Below are 18,930 nucleotides of genomic sequence, written 5' to 3'. Positions count from 1 at the left end.
CCTTTAGTGTCCTAGTCTGGAGATTTGGAGAAAAGGCCCTTTTCTTAACTTTTATATTTCTATAGTTAATCAGATAATGGGTTTAATTAGATAATGAGCTAGAGCCTCTAAACAGTCATTAAAGTAAATGGTAAATAGTTTAGTTTTTTTTTTGCAGCAGATTTTGCAACGACCGGTTTCAGCCACTGTTCTTATAAATGAAAAGGAGCCTCTGTTTAGTCCAAACACCAGAGCCCAGGAGTTAGGACTGAGGAGAAGAAATGCTGGTTTTCAGTTACTTTGGGGTTACCTATCTGCACGGTTCTTGTTTTCACCATATTTAGTCCGTAAACATATTGTGTGTTCAGCTCTGTTTAACTTTCTCAATTTGCTCTCACGTTAATAAGGCTTCAGAGCTGTACAGGGGGTCCTCGACTTACGACGTTGATCCGTTCCTATGTCGCGTCGTAAACTGATTTTCGGTGTAAGTCGGAACATACGTACATACTGTACGTAAATAACATACTGTAAGCACTTATCCTATCCTAACACCTATCCTCCTCGGTCCCGAGCCGCATAACCGTGTATTCTCCCGCCGCGCAACCGTTTATTCTTCTGCCGCGCACACCAAACACGAAGTTCACGTTACATCGTTTACGACGCAAAACCACTTAAGTCGAAACAAGGCTTTATACAGTAAATGGGAGATGTGTCGTAACCATGAAACATCATAACTCGGGACAGACGTAACCCGAGGACCTCCTGTAATTGGAGACACTTAAATGAGATTTGACAGTTCAGCAGTGACTGACATCTACATACAACACAACACCAAATCAAAATAACTCACTTTATCTGGTGTTTTCAGACTTTTTCAGATCACTGGATTGCTTTATTTCACAGAGTGTGGATTTTTAGGAGCTCCAGATGCCAGAATTAATGTTATAATGCCAAGAAAAAGCGATATTTGCATAAGATGTGCCCTATAATAAGCAAATGAAAGCTGTCAAGCAGTAAATTACATGACTTCATAAATTGTTAAATAAATTTCCTTTGCAGTGATATGTTAAAATCCAAACTGCCATGCTTCCCTTCTGGAAGAAGGTTATGGAGCGTCCAGGCCAGTTCTCCAGACTCATGAGTGGTTACTTCCCGCTGGCTGTCAGACTAATTAATGGGGCTGTCAATTCCACTGCAAATATTAAAAACACCTCAATGCTCTTTAACTACAGCTTAGAGAGAAAAAAAGTGGTTAGAAGCTATAAAAACCTTTAGCCATTTCATCTACTGCACTCTGGTGACTACAACCAGTCACTTCAAATGCGAGACATTACAGCTCACAGCGTGTGCAGAAGCTCTGCTAAACTTCTTCTGTACAATGTAGTCTTACCTACTGCTTTTATACAGCTCAGCAGGAATCGGCCAGAGTTGAAATAGTCTATGAAAGGTAACGTAGTTGGCTCTAGACCTGATTTCTAATTTTATTAATCTGTATGAAATCTCAGCCACAGACGCTTCACCCACTTTTAGACAAAGAGTCTAAAACGTTCAGTGCGTTAATCTGGCTTCACTCTCAGGATTCTGCCAGTCACATTCTGACTGGGTCTCTGTACCTCTGTGTATACACACTTTTGAGTATTGTTTTGTCCTGGCTCTGGTACTGGTCCAACGTGAATCATAAAGAGTGCCTCCTTCTACACGTTATGCATAGTTATGCAGTAGTAGGCGGTTCTTGGCCACGTTCAGTGGCAAAAGGTACCAGATCCTCTCTAGAGTCTAATGTGTATGTATTTACAAACTGCATATGAAGATACCAGATAATAGCAGAGAACAAAAAATATTTAAAAAAAATCAGGGGACCTATTTTGTCATTTATAATGTGTTGTCTCTATTGATTTCATTGGCAATAATATTTCCTTATGGCGGCACGGTGGCACAGCAGGTAGTGTTGCAGTCACACAGCTCCAGGGACCTGGAGGTTGTGGGTTCGGTTCCCGCTCCGGGTGACTGTCTGTGAGGAGTTGGTGTGTTCTCCCTGTGTCCACGTGGGTTTCCTCCGGGTGCTCCGGTTTCCTCCCACAGTCCAAAAACACACGTTGGTAGGTGGATTGGTGACTCAAAAGTGTCCGTAGGTGTGAGTGAATGTGAGTGTGTGTGTGTCTGTGTCGCCCTGTGAAGGACTGGCGCCCCCTCCAGGGTGTATTCCCGCCTTGCGCCCAATGATTCCAGGTAGGCTCTGGACCCACCGCGACCCTGGACTGGATAAGGGTTACAGATAATGAATGTATAATATTTCCTTATGTCTGCAATATCCTTATGACAGAAACACGTAACATCAAACACACTGTGTGGAGCAGGAATGCTGAATGTGATATTTACACCAACATGGTCAATTCATGGAAACGCACATCATGAAGACAGCAGTACTGTGTAGAATCAAGTGTGCAGGAACAAAGGGAAATAAAAATGTCTGACCCTTTCTATCAACAGTTACCGCCTGATCAGTGAGACAGTTTTGTAGTTGTCTCTGTGTCACAGAGGCATAGAGGACGTTTAATAAGTCATCACATACAGTGAGCCACGGCCAGACTCGGGCGGATGAATCAGACTCGCTTTATTACAGAGAATAACACAGGAGAGAAGTGTGTCACATTCAATCAACATTTACACACCAGCACCACAACCTCCAAACCCACTGTAGATACACACACACACACACACACAGTGTCATCAGCAATATTTCATTAGAAATGACTTCTGCAACAAAACACAGGATTCTGTGCTGATTTTGAATGACTGAATTGACAGTGCCTTCTACGCCCTTTATGCTAACTTCTATTAAGAGTCCGATGGGAGCCAGAAGAACTGTTATGCAAACACTGGACTGGGATGTGATATGATTGATGTTTTGTATATCACACCACCCGCCCCCTCCCCTCCCCACCCCACCCTTTTTCTTCTGCAACAATGCTCAACAATCAAATCCTAGAACCAAATTCCGAAATTTTACAGCCGCCTGTGAAGGTCCGGGCCACTAATCCCAGACATGTGTGAGCACAGATAAGGAGCACAGAGCACATGAGATAGCAGAAGCTGATTATGCTGTGACTGCATCAATCAATACAGCTCTATGTGCAGAGACCCATGGCAGTTTACACTTTAAAAGTCTTCTGAAAAATATGCAGCACTATAAACATTCCCTGTTGATTACGGTCTGCTTGGCTTGTGGCACCCTGGGCCTGCTATTGACTGCTGTCCATTTGTCGTTCATTTGTCCGTTTGTCGTTTTCCCCCCAGGCTGCTCAAGTACCGTGACGTGACATTTCTAACAGGAGACGCTTCATAAAACCCAATCCATAGCATAATGTTACAAGACAAGGGCGGAGATAAAGGAGCTGGCCGCCAGCATCAGAAGCTCCAGAGTCAGCTCCCACCCCAGCAGCAGCTATATTTCACAGGCGTAATGCTCACAGCCAACCACTGTGTTATTTCAGTACAAGGAAAACACAGAGGAAAATGTCACTGACACAAATACAGAGTACCTGCATATAGCCAACGGAGACCAGGCCTGTCATTATCAATAATAATAATAATAGTATGTTTATATTATACAAATAATAGAGTTAGCTACTAGATTTTCCACAATAAATCAAGGTAGATTCTATAAAAAAGGTCAATAAAACTATAAAAAATAACTGAACAATAACAGACCATATTCAAAAATACTCCACTGGAAACCTTTCTAATATTTCATTTTGTCTTCATCTCATCATTTATTTCATATGTAAAAAAAATCACCTAAAAAAAAGGGTCCCATTTAAATAAATGATTTAAGAAATTCTAACCAAACGCTCAAATTCCACAGTGATCCATTTTTTCACAGGCAGCAGTGTCATTACACCACTTCATCAAAGTCTCTGAGAGACAGATACGGTGTGTTAGATTAAGCATTTCAGTTTCCATTTCCATTAAATAAAGACTAATAATGCACTCTTTGTTAAGGAAAATGGGGCTGGTTTTAAGCACTGATGACAAACACAATGATATACTTCATCATATTTGGGAATAGTAAGGAAGAGCACAGTGCGACTAATAACATATCAATAACAATTTTTTTGTTTCATTTTGTTTTACAACAGTGACAAAATGCACTTGTTTATGAAGCTCTTTGATTATTTCTAACCAAAAAGGGGTTCGTTTCCTTCAAGCTGCTCAACAATACCTTTCTGATAAAGTACAAAGGCAGCTACTGAAGGATGATTAAATCCTTGATTAGGTCATGTGTCTTTCATGCAGCATTTACAGTCCTTTAGAAGCACAGAGCTATTTTTATGAAACAACTCCCAGTGGTAATAATTACAGAGTGGTATACTGTAAGTGTGCTATGGAGTAAGAGAAATATTTGGTGCCATGTTTTACATTAGACAGGGTCACAAGACTACACACCTCCTCTCCAATTCAAACCTAAAACCTCTATTAACTGGATTAGTCTGATGTTATCTAATCTCTGCTGCAGGGAGGCAGGACTCCAGGAACCAGGCGTAGACACCGCTTCCCTAGATCTGACCACACTGTAAACTAGCTGTCAAAACTACATTATAATACAGTAATGAATGATGATTTCCTCTAATATAATTAGAGCATTATGCTTTTCATGTTAGCAAGCCTTCCGTTTAAAAGATTTAAGAGCTGTAATGAGTGAACATGGTGCCAGGGACCGGGGAGAGTGTCAATGTTAACTGCAGCAGCAGAATGAGAAAGACTAAGACAATGCAGTAATAGGCAGCACGACCGAGACACACTTGAAAATAAGGGTTGAACCACTTTTGTTTCCCCAAAGCAGAGATTTCTAACTTTTATAACACGCCATGGCAGTTTTCCAAGACTGGAAGGTCACAACGGAAGCGGGGAGTTACGATGCCATGGCACGCATAAGAAGGTCCACTAACCAATCATTTTGTCCCATTAAAGCAGCAAAAAGCAAAGTCAAGCTAAACCTGGTGCAACCTATGTTTGGTAAAAAGCCTTTATACAAAAGTGTCTTACAAATATAAAGCCATTGAAATGTTTATTCATTCATTCATTGTCTGTAACCGCTTATCCAGTTCAGGGTCATGGTGGGTCCGGAGCCTACCTGGAATCATTGGGTGCAAGGCAAGAATACATCCTGGAGGGCGCCAGTCCTTCACAGGGCAACACACACACACACACTTACTCACACCTAAGGACACTTTGAAGTCGCCAATCCACCTACCAACGTGTGTTTTTGGACTGCAGGAGGAAACCCACGCAGACACAGGGAGAACACACCACACTCCTCACAGACAGTCACCGGGAGAAAACCCACGCAGACACAGGGAGAACACACCACACTCCTCACAGACAGTCACCCGGAGGAAACCCACACAGACGCAGGGAGAACACACCACACTCCTCACAGACAGTCACCCGGAGGAAACCCATGCAGACACAGGGAGAACACACCACACTCCTCACAGACAGTCACCCGGAGGGAACCCAAGCAGACACAGGGAGAACACACCACACTCCTCACAGACAGTCACCTGGAGGAAACCCATGCAGACACAGGGAGAACACACCACACTCCTCACAGACAGTCACCGGGAGGAAACCCACACAGACGCAGGGAGAACACACCACACTCCTCACAGACAGTCACCCGGAGGAAACCCATGCAGACACAGGGAGAACACACCACACTCCTCACAGACAGTCACCTGGAGGAAACCCACACAGACACAGGGAGAACACACCAAACTCCTCATAGACAGTCACCTGGAGGAAACCCATGCAGACACAGGGAGAACACACCACACTCCTCACAGACAGTCACCCGGAGGAAACCCAAGCAGACACAGGGAGAACACACCACACTCCTCACAGACAGTCACCCGGAGGAAACCCATGCAGACACAGGGAGAACACACCACACTCCTCACAGACAGTCACCCGGAGGAAACCCATGCAGACACAGGGAGAACACACCACACTCCTCACAGACAGTCACCCGGAGCGGGAATCAAACCCACAACTTCCAGGTCCCTGGAGCTGTGTGTACCGTGCTCTGTAAGCGAACATACAGTATCAAGTGTTATCAATGGCACACACATACTGGTTTCGCCAAGGTATTAAAAATACCTACAAATAAATTACAAATAAAACCTTCTTTACTTTCAGTAGAAGTCTAACTGAGGAACATTCATCATGAAATTTTCACACTTTGTGGAGAACAGCTGCTGTTTATAAATGTAATAAACTAAAAATCCACAAACGTGGAGATACATGTTTTTTCTTTGGAGGGTGATGATATGTAAGAGACAGAAAGTGAGAGGAACAGGACATTTTGAAGAGACAGAGGCCTTTGTTAAAGTTGTTTTAGATGCAGTCCATGGTTCTGTGTGCCAGACACATCTTCATCATCTCCTGCGCTGTTACAATGGGACACAGCCGTCTTTACAATCCACACACGGCTTAATTAACCCACTCGCCCCAAATGACACAAAAGCATCCTCTGTTTTCCTCTCTCTCCATTTTCCTGAGCTTCCAGCACTCAGAGGCAAACAAAGGATGAACGAGAATGGGGTCTCACAGGGAAACAGAGAGAGAGAGACAGACAGAGAGATGTTTGGAGAGGAGGAAAGGGAGGAGAATCGATGCTCTGTCTCTCTCTCGCTCTCTCTCTCTGTCGTTCTCTCTCTGGTGTGTGTTGCCAAGCGAGTGGACTGCCAGACCCATCCCAGGAGGTGTGGGATGGCAAGGCTGGCTGAAATGTGTCTAATGTGAGATAAGCTGGTGGGATGGCGCTTGGGAAGCTCTTTTGAGGATCATTCAGCTTCAATCTCTCTCTCTCTCTGCTCTCCAGATCAAGGCAAGAGGAGGGGGATAAGAGGGGGGGTGGACTCAAAGAAAGAAAGCAGCCACAACAGAGTGCCAAAGACAGAGAGAGAGAGAAAGGGAGACTGATATATGTTCGTTATCTTCTCTTACTGTGTTTGTTTGTGAACAGTTTGTGTTTTTTATTTCACTTGGGTTATTTTTCCTTTGTTATTTTGTTTTTTTATCCTAATACAACATGCTTTTTGCAGAGAAACCATGAAAACATAACCATCAGTTATCACCAAAGACATAACAAATGTGTGATAATTTCATATTATTTCTGATAGGACTTGGCTGTATATTACGGCGGGGTTTTAGTGCCATGGCATTGAAAATAATTATAATAATACAATTCAGTGAATAAAGTCAGAATTCTGAGAATAATCTCTGAATAATTCTGAGAATAAAGTCAGAATTCTGAGAATAATCTCTGAATATTTCTGAGAATAATGCTGGAATAACTCTGGATCTTTCATTTTTGTGATCATTAATTGTATCTTGTGAAGCTACATGCCCTCTGAATACTCGGGTTCTTGCACCGATTCAGGTTTAAATACTAATCACTGTCTGGTCCTGATGTGGCAGAGAACTGAGTATTCCTGAAATATACCAGCAACACACTGCATTCCTTAATTACATTGTGGTTGTGTCTGCCCCATTATATGTGCAGCAAATTATTCCGACATTATTCTCCGAATTCTGACTTTATTCTCTCGATTTTATTCATTTATTTTTTCAAAGCCGTTGCCCTAAAACATCAGTCATAGTATCGATAATACCGTATACTGTGGTCATTAAAAATACGGATTGTATCTTAAAATAAGGGCGGTGTATATGACTTGTGCGTCCTGTGTCAAATTCCTGTTCTGTGTGTTTAAGAAAATGGGCAAACATTTTTGTGCATTTAAGTGAGCCACAGGGAGGGGGCGCTGTGGGAGCGCACTGACTGGAGAGGTGACCGTTTGAAAACGGGTGGAGAAAAACAAGCTCAGTAGCCCACTGCAGTTGTGAGTTTAGCGCTGAGCTTGAGTTAAGTGAGGAAGAAGGAAGAAAACAGACAAAATACTCAGAAGACCATCCCCCCGAGTTTGTGCTCACATGTATGAGGCTTTATCCTCTTATTATGTGTGCTTTGAGCCTCAGTTTGCTGGAAAATTATGTGCTGTGGTGTGCTAAACCAAGTGCCTTTTAGCTGGCCAGCTCTGCTTCTAAAGAGTGTAGAACTTGGGTGACCAGGCGTCCTCTTTTACCCGGACACGTCCTCTTTTTTGACTTAAAAAATGTCCGGGCGGAATTTCACAAACGTCCGGGATTTTGTTTTTTCTAGAACTTACATAGAACTTCGAGAAGCGTTTAGTGCACAAACTAGTCCCGCCCTCCCCTACTCCGATTGGTTCGCTTGAGTGAGAAGGGGGCGTGGTGAAGTAGCCTAAAATCTTCTGATTGGACAGTCTGACTGTAGAGCTACCGTTATTGGTCGATAACCTTCTCTGTAAACATTTAATTGGTCAGTCTGCACGTCAGTAGTCCTTGTTTACGTCAGGCAAAGCTCATGTACCTACCCTCATCTCGAGCAGCAATGCCGAAACGTAAATGTAAGTTCTCTGATGAATTAAAAAAGTAATTCCCATGTTTTCCCATGTGTAGCAAATAAATAAAATACTCTCCAAGAAACAGGGATATTTATTTACACAGACAACCCTTCACTTAACCTTGTGCTCACAGCTCGACAGTGCACCCCGCCTCACACGGTACCCACGGTAATGGCGTATACCACGATACAATTTTGAGACATATGTCGGTATGAAATATGTAAACACTGCCCATCCCTAATTTCTGATATATATTATATTATCATGATATACATTTTTTCAACATCATCCACCATTAAACAAAAGCTGCGACAAGCCCCAGCCTGCTCAAGTACCTTTTGAGAAGCAGAAGAAGAATTCAGTTCTTGAATGTGCTTCTGGCAGCCTGTGTCCCAACAGCACTGAGGGGACACACTAACCTACAGCACCAAGAGAACATGAAAAAGAGCAGGAAGAAAATGCCAAGTGCAGATCTGAGCGCTTTGAGGCATTAGCCCCTCACAGAAACACTTAGTGATGGGGGAATCAAGAGAGAGAGAGAGAGAAAGAGAGAGAGAGAGCCTGATGGCTGACCCAGCTACTTGAGTCTTGCTATTGAAGTGAAAAGCATTTCATCTCACCAGAGAACAGACCCAGTGAGGGGAAGAGATTGGGGTGAGCCAAAAACACAAGCTTTCGCCATTTGTGGACTTAAGCGCTGTGTTGTGTTCCTGTACCCCCAACCCCCCCACCCCAAACCCCCCCGGCACTGCCGTGCAGCCAAAAATCCAGCAGCATCTGAAGCCTGATACATAAAGTGTTTACAGCATTGGCTGATCATTAAATACGAGGTTTATTCTCTTACTTGGCTCAGATTACTTTGCTGCAGTTCTTTTCACATAAAGGACACTAAGGTTACACAAAGTCATACAATGAACTTGCGAGCAAAGCCATGAAAGATGTATGTTCCAAATTATAACACATTCATTGGAATCATTGGGCGCAAGGCAGGAACACACCCTGGAGGGGGCACCAGTCCATCACAGGGCAACACACACTCACGGACACTTTTGAGTCACCAATCCACCTACCAATGTGTATTTTTGGACTGTGGGAGGAAACCGGAGCACCCGAAGGAAACCCACGCGGACACAGGGAGAACACACCAAACTCCTCACAGACAGTCACCCGGAGCGGGACTCGAACCCACAACCTCCAGGTTCGTGGAGCTGTGTGACTGCGACACTACCTGCTGCACCACCGTGCCGCTCAAATTATAATATAGAATATTCTTAATATTATAATTCTTAATCTTAATCTTAATAAACAAACTTAAGGTATGAAAACCTGTGCCTTTAGTCAAACATCTCCAAAATTCCAAATACACCTGACAGAGTGCTATGTGCTGATTGGCTAAACTCCATGAAATTGTGTTTCCTTTCACGATGTTGCATTAAACATTCCAATTTCACATCCCAGTGCACCGCAATGCTGTGAGCAAACACACAGGGACCGTACACTCTCACCCCGACAGTGTAATGAGCAAGACATCAGCAAACACTGTTCCACTTAACTAACGCAGAACAATGCATGCATCCTCTGCTACAGCAGCCACTCTCACTGCTTAACTGAAGGCAGTGAAGGGTCTCTGTGTGAATGCTGATGCCTGAGAGTGACTGAGAGGGCTGATTGTTGGCCTTCTGCGGGTCAGTGTGTAATGGGTTTTCTCAGCCAGGTTTCTGTTATTTGCACGTCAGCATTTGCCCGTCTCAATGAGATGTTAAAGTGCATGCTTCCTGTTTGCTCGTCTAATGGATCTCTACAGCTGCTGCAATCCAGCTCAGGGCTTCGGTTAAAAAAATAATAATGAAATAAAATAAGAAATTAATTAACAAGATCTTGCACTAGCTACAAATCTAGTCTTTTGTCATGGTTAGGTTATACATCTAATTTAAATAACATTTTACCTGCTGGTGTCTGGAGTGTGCTTCATTTGTTTTGAACTGGAGAAACATGGATAATGTAAATTAAAATATAACAAAGCACATACTGCACTAATAAGCATCATGCAAAATGCATGCATAATTAATGCACTTATAGATAACACCCTTAAGTGTCAGCACACACATAATTAAGTCTCCAGAATGAAGTAGTGCATCGGTAAATGGTTAATAAACAGTGTAGTTTGTTATGAAATGCTCAGTTCTAAAGAAACCTAATGGATTTTTAAAACTTATCACAATAGTTTTTTAAAAGGTTTTAGAACTGTTTTAGAACACTTTTAAGATATTATTAATGCATAATCATGCTGTAGAGACACTGACACCCACAGGTCTAATTCAGTACAGAGAGTGTGTGCCTGGGGCTCTGGCCTTGTGTGAGGCAAGCTTGTGGGGGTCCAGACCATGGACAGAAGGTCATTCTTCACACAGCAGAAAAGCCGTGACCACAGTCACTCAGACACTGCTGCATCATTACACAGCGCCCCCCCCCCCCCTCTCTCTCTCTCTCTCTCTCCCTCTCTCTCTCTCTGTCTCTCTCTCACACACACACACACACACACACACACACATGTTAACACTTAGTTCACTGAATAACAAAGAGTTTGCTGCAGTCACACATTGACAGTAACAGATTTACTGCACTAAAAATGGCAACAGACTGTGTTAGAAATACACATTATGCTTAAACAGAAGGACAAATGAGAACACTAGACTGGACGAATTAGACACTGGACATCCACTGTGTTCTGTTTTCGACACAGAGATGGATTTACGAAAGGTGAGTTGTGAAATAACGGTTAAGACAGCTCTCATCAACTTTATGTCTGAGTCAGAGACAGCAGCAGACTTTATTAACTTCTTTAACGGTAACTTTCATTCATTCATTCATTATCTGTATAGGCGGAAATACACCCTGGAGGGGGCGCCAGTCCTTCACAGGGCAACACACACACACACACACACACCTACGGACACTTTTGAGTCGCCAATCCACCTACCAAAGTGTGTTTTTGGACTGTGGGAGGAAATCGGAGCACCCGGAGGAAACCCACGCAGACACAGGGAGAACACACCAACTTCTCACAAATAGTCACTCGGAGCGGGAATCAAACCCACAACCTCCAGGTCCCTGGAGCTGTGTGACTGCGACACTACCTGCTTAATGCACGGGTCGAGAAACCCTGAAAAACTGAAAAAACTAAAGTTGGTCAATATTAAAAAAATCCCAAACTGCTCCAGACCTTATGAGCTGGCCATGACTCATTATTCTGGTCTACACTTATAAACATACTAGACATACTGCGATGTTTTTGTTGCACTATTTTATAATTTGATGTGGGTTTCAAACACTAAACAAACACTTGAATGCAGATGAGTTGACAGTTCTCCTTTTAGTCTCCTGCTGCAAACACAAGCCATGCCCAGGATACAAATGGGACACAACACAGCAACCAGTCAACATACCAACTCTGTTTTAATAAGAGAAGCCCCTGAGACAAAAGACTGTGTATCTTTTAAAGAAATAAGTATTCAATGACAGTAATCAAACAGTGGTTCAGACAACAGCCAATGAGGAGCAAGAATATTTAACAACGTTGAAGTATCAGGACCCAGTTTGCTATGTAATATTTCCCAAGCTCTCACTGTGATATCTGCATTACTCAGCTACATGTACTCATCCCCAAGTTTCATTTTCACTTCTATTGTTTGCATCAAAGCACAAACAGTGTTGGGGTTCTGAGAGCTGATTCATAGCCAAAAGTCATGTCTGTTATACAAGGTTTCTGTTGTCATCTAGTGTGGATGCCCTTACGACATAAACAGCACAGCCTTCAGTGAAAGACTAACAGTAAGCGTGTGATGCTCTACATTTTGGGATTGTGAAGTCAAAGTGCTTCAGGTGACTACAGCAATTGCATCTAATTTGTATAAGAAAGCACATCAAAAGCCTATTGTGCATGGACTGCTTTTCTATATTACTGTGAATTATTAGGTGTTATTTACTGAACAGTCTGTTTATTCCGTATGTCATCGTTGTCGCTTGTGGATTTACATCACAGTGATTTATCCACAAGGACTGGCGCCTCCTCCAGGGTGTGTTCCCGCCTTGCGCCCAATGATTCCAGGTAGGCTCTGGACCCACCGCGACCCTGAACTGGATAAGCGCTTACAGACAATGAATGAATGATTTATCCTCATCTAGGTTGTTTAGGAATGAAAGAAGGAAGGTTAATGACTCTCTTTAACTTCAGTTACAACAGAGAAGCACACAGTGGCTTATTGCTTTTATGAAATGACCACAGATTCTACGTCCTGAAAAACAAAAACAAATCAAGTAATCAAAAAGACAGTCTGTTCAGTTTGTTATCCATTCTTCAGGAGCCATTTTTATCTGTACTCCAGTAAAACACACACACACACACACACACACACACACACACACACACACACACACACACTCCAAAAAGAGCACTGAAAGGCCAGACCAGCCATGGTATTTGAAGGCCTGATGCAACGTGTTGTAAAAGTAGACAGACGTGCTTCTATTTCACTTTAAAGCCCTAAGCATGAACAAAAACCCAGAAAATTAACCCTTTACCTCTTGACTGCACCAAACCATGCAGTTTCTCGTTTACTTCATCGGCTAAGGAGGAAAAAATATAAAATATAAAATAAAAACTGTTGTTTTACTGTCTCTGTGAACTAATTAGAGGTAGTTACAACCATGCCCGAGGCCAGTTTGATGCCCCTTGTGTTTTGTATACAAAAGGTGATGGCATTGATTTCCATAGAATCATATTACTGAGAGGTGAAAAAGCTATTAGAGGAAAATCACTGGAGGAGAAAGCATACGAGTATGAATCGTCAATATTCTAAATATGGCTTTGGCCAAAACAAGCAAGCACTGCAGATCCGTTCGAGGCGCTCTGTTTCTGCTTCGTAAACTCTTGAGGAAAGAGCAAGTGATTGAACAATGAAGAGGCACGGAGCATTTGAACCTGATCCAAAGAACAGCCTGGTGTCCCAGCTGTTATTGAATAAGCCTCAGTGTGATTAGTGCAGGACTTCTCTTATCACTAAACTTTTATTTTGCACTGATGAAGGTGATTAAAAGAGCTATAGGTATCAGAACCATGTGCAGAAAATGCAGGGTGGAATATATCTATAACCCTTATCCAGTTCAGGGTCGCGGTGGGTCCAGAGCCTACCTGGAATCACTGGGCACAAGGCGGGAATACACCCTGGAGGGGGCGCCAGTCCTTCACAGGGCAACACACACACACACACACACACATTCACTCACACACACACACATTCACTCACACTTTTGAGTCGCCAATACACCTACCAATGTGTGTTTTTGGACTGTGGGAGGAAACCGGAGCACCCGGAGGAAAACCACACAGACACAGGGAGAACACACCAACTCCTCACAGAGCGGGAATCTAACCCACAACCTCCAGGCCCCTGGAGCTGTGTGACTGTGACACTACCTGCTGCGCCACCGTGCCGCCCTCAGCTGAATACAGTGGTTATGAATGAATGAACGAATGCATAAATTATATTTTAGCCAAATCACCCACCCCTCTGCAATAGAAGAATGTTTGAGTATTTTGATCAAAACAGCCAAATTTTAGATGTTAATTGCGAAGGAACATTTGCAGTTAAATTAAAACATGTCACGTCTATTAGTCAGTACGTGCTGTTTAACCCGAACTGCTGTAAAATAAAATCAAAGCATTAAATAGAAATGTCTATTTCTAGTCAAACAACTACAGCAGTTTTATCAAAGTCAGATTCATTGCAGTGACATATAATTACATTATAGTTTGTCATTTGCTGCATCCAAAGAAAAAAAAATTACATACTACACTATTGAATCCAATTCGAATAGTGGTGGGCAGTTTTCCTCTATACTATTTATGTTGTTTTGGGGACACAGCCATGGTTATTTATTTATTTATTTAATATTTTTGGGGGTTTTTTGGGGGGTAGCAGAATATTTGGACCGTTGCTTTTTCATACTGCACTTTGCCATCTTGCATGTACAATGCTGTGTTTTGGTTACTATCTTTTCTTATGGATAAGTAGCAGAGTATAACAAACACACACAGAGTTTGTGACTTCATTCTCTGCTCGTGATACTTTTACTTCACTATGTCTTCACATTGAAATTAGTTGTTTGCTGCTAGGGCGGTGGCGCAGCAGGTAGCGTCGCAGTCACACAGCTCCAGGGACCTGGAGGTTGTGGGTTCGAGTCCCGCTCCGGGTGACTGTCTGTGAGGAGTTTGGTGTGTTCTCCCTGTGTCTGCGTGGGTTTCCTTCGGGTGCTCCGATTTCCTTCCACAGTCCAAAACACACGTTGGTAGGTGGATTGGCGACTCAAAAGTGTGAGTGTGTTTGTTGCTCTGTGAAGGACTGGCACCCCCTCCAGGGTGTATTCCCTCCTTGCGCCCAATGATTCCAGGTAGGATCTGGACCCACCATGACCCTGAACTGGATAAGGACTACAGATAATAAATGAATGTTTGCTGCTATATAAATGTTTCAAATATTATATATTGCATCTTTAAAGGCAAATATTAGATGTTCCTAGCAGCTTGTTAATATGCTTAAATATCCACTTAAAAACATGTTCCTCTAGCGCTCCTAAAGCCAGGTACCTGTGGCTGTCACCAGCTTGTAAGGCTAGGGTTAGAATACATTTAAATATTCATATTAAAAAAACACGGCATTATCTCCTTTAATGTAATCCTACATTTTAAATACAAAAGACATAACTTGTTTTTGTTTTAAGGAAATTTGGAATTCCTGGTTAATGAACAGAAGAAGCTACATAAACCAAACCAGAGCTTTGTGCTGCTCGATCTGTTAAACAGTGTTATAACTGGTCAAATATTGGTTTTCAGTGGTAAAAGATTTCAGCAAATCGTTCTTTGTTGAGAAGAACAGAACTAGATGCAGGTGCACAACTCAAACGCTGCCTTTTTTAGTCAGAGGCAAAAGTTAGTGAAACTAAGAGTTGGTGGAGAGCAAAAAAGGACAAAGTAGCAATAATGTATACACTACTGACACTTTTTAAAAGTACTGGGTTAACATTGATATGTCAAGGCTAATGGTCAGTTAAGTCCCTTGTAAGTATTCACAGAGCACGCCACCAATCAAATACACTCCACAGTACAGCTACACCTCCTTCAGACACAAGACACAGAAATGTGAGACCAACTCTGGTGCTTAATCATTCACAGTATGTTTTAGCATCATAAAAGACCATTTTTGTGATTTATTGCATGTTATAAATGACCACGATTTACCATCTTGCAACGATTTGTCATATGATTAACCTGATTAAAGGATATAACATGACTGCATTCACTGTGAGATTCTATAACGTGTTTCCTTTGTATGAATTATCTACATTCGGCCGTGTAATTAGTTCACATTTTTCTCCTTTTATCCCAGCAGTACACTTGGGAGGTGCTTTTATTTACAACAAAAGTCTTTACAACATTTTTCATTTTTACAGGGCCATTTCTCAACCTCTCTTTATCCCTTAGAGTTCAACAGACCAGGGATACACAAATCTGCTGATGCTCACTAATGCTGATACCTTAACAACGTTAATACAGATTTAATGACGATATTTAAGTATACAGTCTTTCCTATAGGAAGTATTCAAATTAAACCTATGTAGATATTTTAACACATTCTGCTCTTCCAGAGTACAATCAATACTTCATCTTACACCACTTTGATTTACATATCTGTCGGATAAATCAATCGAACATCTGCCGAGACTGATTTGATTCTGACATCATCAGGCATCGTGATTATCACGACTTTAGAACTGGTGTCTGTAAATAGTCTTCCCAGTAAACAATTAACCGTTGATTCAACGTTGAAATAACGTAATGACTGCCGTCTAATCAACGTTCTCTTAAGGTTGAAAATGAAAGTTGAAAAGACGTCCAAACACAGACATTAGAAAGACGACTATTAGACGTATTTTGGACATCCATTGACGTTATTAACTGGTCCCGAGATAAATGACTTGTATAAAACGCGTTTTGGACGTCCACTGACGTTATCGATTGGTCACCACTTAACTAACTTATTAAGATGGATTTTGGACGTCCATTGACGTTTAAAATGTCATTGACAGACAGACTACTTTTAGACCTATTTTGAACGTCCAGGGACGTTCCTTGTTCATTGGGTTAACACATTTTACTCCAGAAATGGGAAGATGGTTTTCTTTTATCCTATAAAGTGCCCCCCTTTAAACTAATCTTCAGACACCTACTCCATGCCTAAAACCAACTGAAGCGTCTTTTAAATGGTTATAAATGTGATTATACCTACAGTGAGGGATTTATTATTAGTGAATATGTGATGTACTGGCTTTGCCAGAGTCATAATAAAACGTGATGTCGTGAAAACCTGTTATTTATTCCAGTTTTTGAAGGTTTCTATTCCTTTCCACCTTTCCACATCAGCCTCTGCATTCTGCTGCAAACAAAAGATAATGGCTCTCTTTTGTATGGCAGGCAAACAAGGAGTTTTCATTAGTTATGTCCCATTTAAAAGACCACGACAGAAAATAAGATATGAATGAGCTGATGAATGAACGAGGAGAGCTTTAACGATATTAATCAGGCAATTTTCTTGTTGTTTTGTTCAACTGCATCAAAAGGTCCCCTCCCAAAACAAAACACTAGGTCTGTGAAGAAATTACCAACAAGCAAACTAATTTTTCTAATTGAACAATTCAAATCAGAATCCACACAAGCTGCAGACTGACAACCTGTGACTAAAACGTAGATGAACTTGACGTCTTTATTGGAATTTCCCCTTCCATCTTAAATGGCGGCGCTGAAGTATATGTTAACATCTAAACCGCTTAAGGTGGAACTAGAAACGAGATGAAACTTGTTTTCATGTTAGTTTGTGAAGCTAGATTTTAATCCTCATTAATCCGAGGGATTTCTAAAAATAAAAAAAAACTTCTGGTGGTTTCTTTACCGTTGCTGGAGATGTGGTTCTCCACCTCTGTTTGGCCGCTGAGTTGAAGGTAGAGTCCCATGTAGTGCAAACTCCCCAAAATGACTCCGAACGCGCCCATCGCTGCTGCTAGCGACCACCGTCTCGCATGAGGTGAAAATTTAATACAGATCCAGGAAAGGCGACTTATTTTTCTGCCCGTTTTCTTTTCCTATCTTTTCTCTCCTTCTCCTCTACACACACACCTCGGTTTAATGCGAGTGTGTATAAGGGAAACGTCAGCGTCTCCTGTGTCTCCTTCAACTCCCTCTCCTTCTCCTCCTCCTGCTGCTGCTGATGCGAGTGAAGGATCTAATGTTGTGCGGCTTCCTTTTGCTTTTCTACTTTCGAAACCCACCCGTATTCGGGACTAGGCCCCGCCCACCTGGGCTGTGATTGGCGAGGAGTTTAGAACTCTGTAACAATCCTAGGGATGTGCGATAGCGCGTTAGAGTGATGTTATCACCGATCTGGAGGCCAAACATGAATGTCATTACTTTAGAGATAATAGGTAAATTATTTTTGAGCTCTCGCGAGATCTTGACTTGTTATGGTTTTTGTGTGTAAACCCACATATATTTTATAAATGGTCTCTGTTTGATTCTAATTAACCATTATGTGATGTAAAAAAGCATTTAATTATGGTTTTTGCTTCGACAATACATTAATTTTGTGGTAACTTGTTTTCTTACGACAAAATCCTAAATTTTTAAAACATATTTTTTTTCCCAAATATATTTAAAATGTGATATCAGTACTGTGTTCTACGCACAATAGAAACTTGAAAAACCATAGTTTTCTCTTGGTTCAGGCAAATACAACGGAAGCATATAAATATGGAGAGCTAGTAAATGGTGAGGAAGCATCCTGAAAAATGTTATGATTACAATCTGAACATTTAAAGCAACTTCATGTCCTTAATGTAAAGGTTCTTTATCAATTTAAAAGTCATTCCCCAAAACAAAAGGTACTACAAATAATTATTTGAGTGATCCCATAGAAGAACCACTTTTATTTCCATAAATAACCATATTTATGGAAATAAAAGTGGTTCTTCTATGGGATCACTCAAAGAAATATTTGCAGTACCTTTTGTTTTTAGGAGGGTACACACAACTGTATCTTGTCATGCGAGCTATTACTGGTTCTCCTGCTTAGCACCATGGACAGCGTACATCAAACCTGCAGAGGAAATGTAAACTCTCTTTTGTTTCAGACCTTTCCCATTAATTAGTATCTCTATCTGGAATCTTTAATTTCCTTTATTCCATGTTTTCTAAATTTGTTTCTGTTACATATTTATCAAAAGTATAGATTAAAAAAATCCCTAGCACTACTACAACCATTATGTACTTAGACTGGACACCATTCTGAATAAGACAGGCTGCCACATGCTGTAGAGCAACTTCAAGTTTGAAAACATATATATATATATGTTA

At 41.6% G+C, this 18,930-nt stretch overlaps 1 protein-coding gene across 1 annotated transcript in view; it reads right to left on the bottom strand.

Annotated features, from left to right (window-relative positions):
* Positions 1-17,777, bottom strand: part of LOC136696499 (V-set and transmembrane domain-containing protein 2-like protein) — a 47,644-nt gene extending 29,867 nt beyond the window's left edge. The window contains exon 1 of the mRNA XM_066670949.1: positions 17,474-17,777. Coding sequence (XP_066527046.1) covers positions 17,474-17,573 — 100 coding nt within the window. The 5' untranslated portion in view covers positions 17,574-17,777. The remainder of the gene's footprint in view (positions 1-17,473) is intronic.
* Positions 17,778-18,930: the final 1,153 nt, after the last annotated feature.

Source organism: Hoplias malabaricus, chromosome 5, assembly GCF_029633855.1.
Source record: "Hoplias malabaricus isolate fHopMal1 chromosome 5, fHopMal1.hap1, whole genome shotgun sequence".
NCBI classification, from domain to species: domain Eukaryota; kingdom Metazoa; phylum Chordata; class Actinopteri; order Characiformes; family Erythrinidae; genus Hoplias; species Hoplias malabaricus.
The sequence above is the reverse complement of the archived record's forward strand: the minus strand, read 5'-3'. Positions and strand labels throughout refer to the sequence as shown.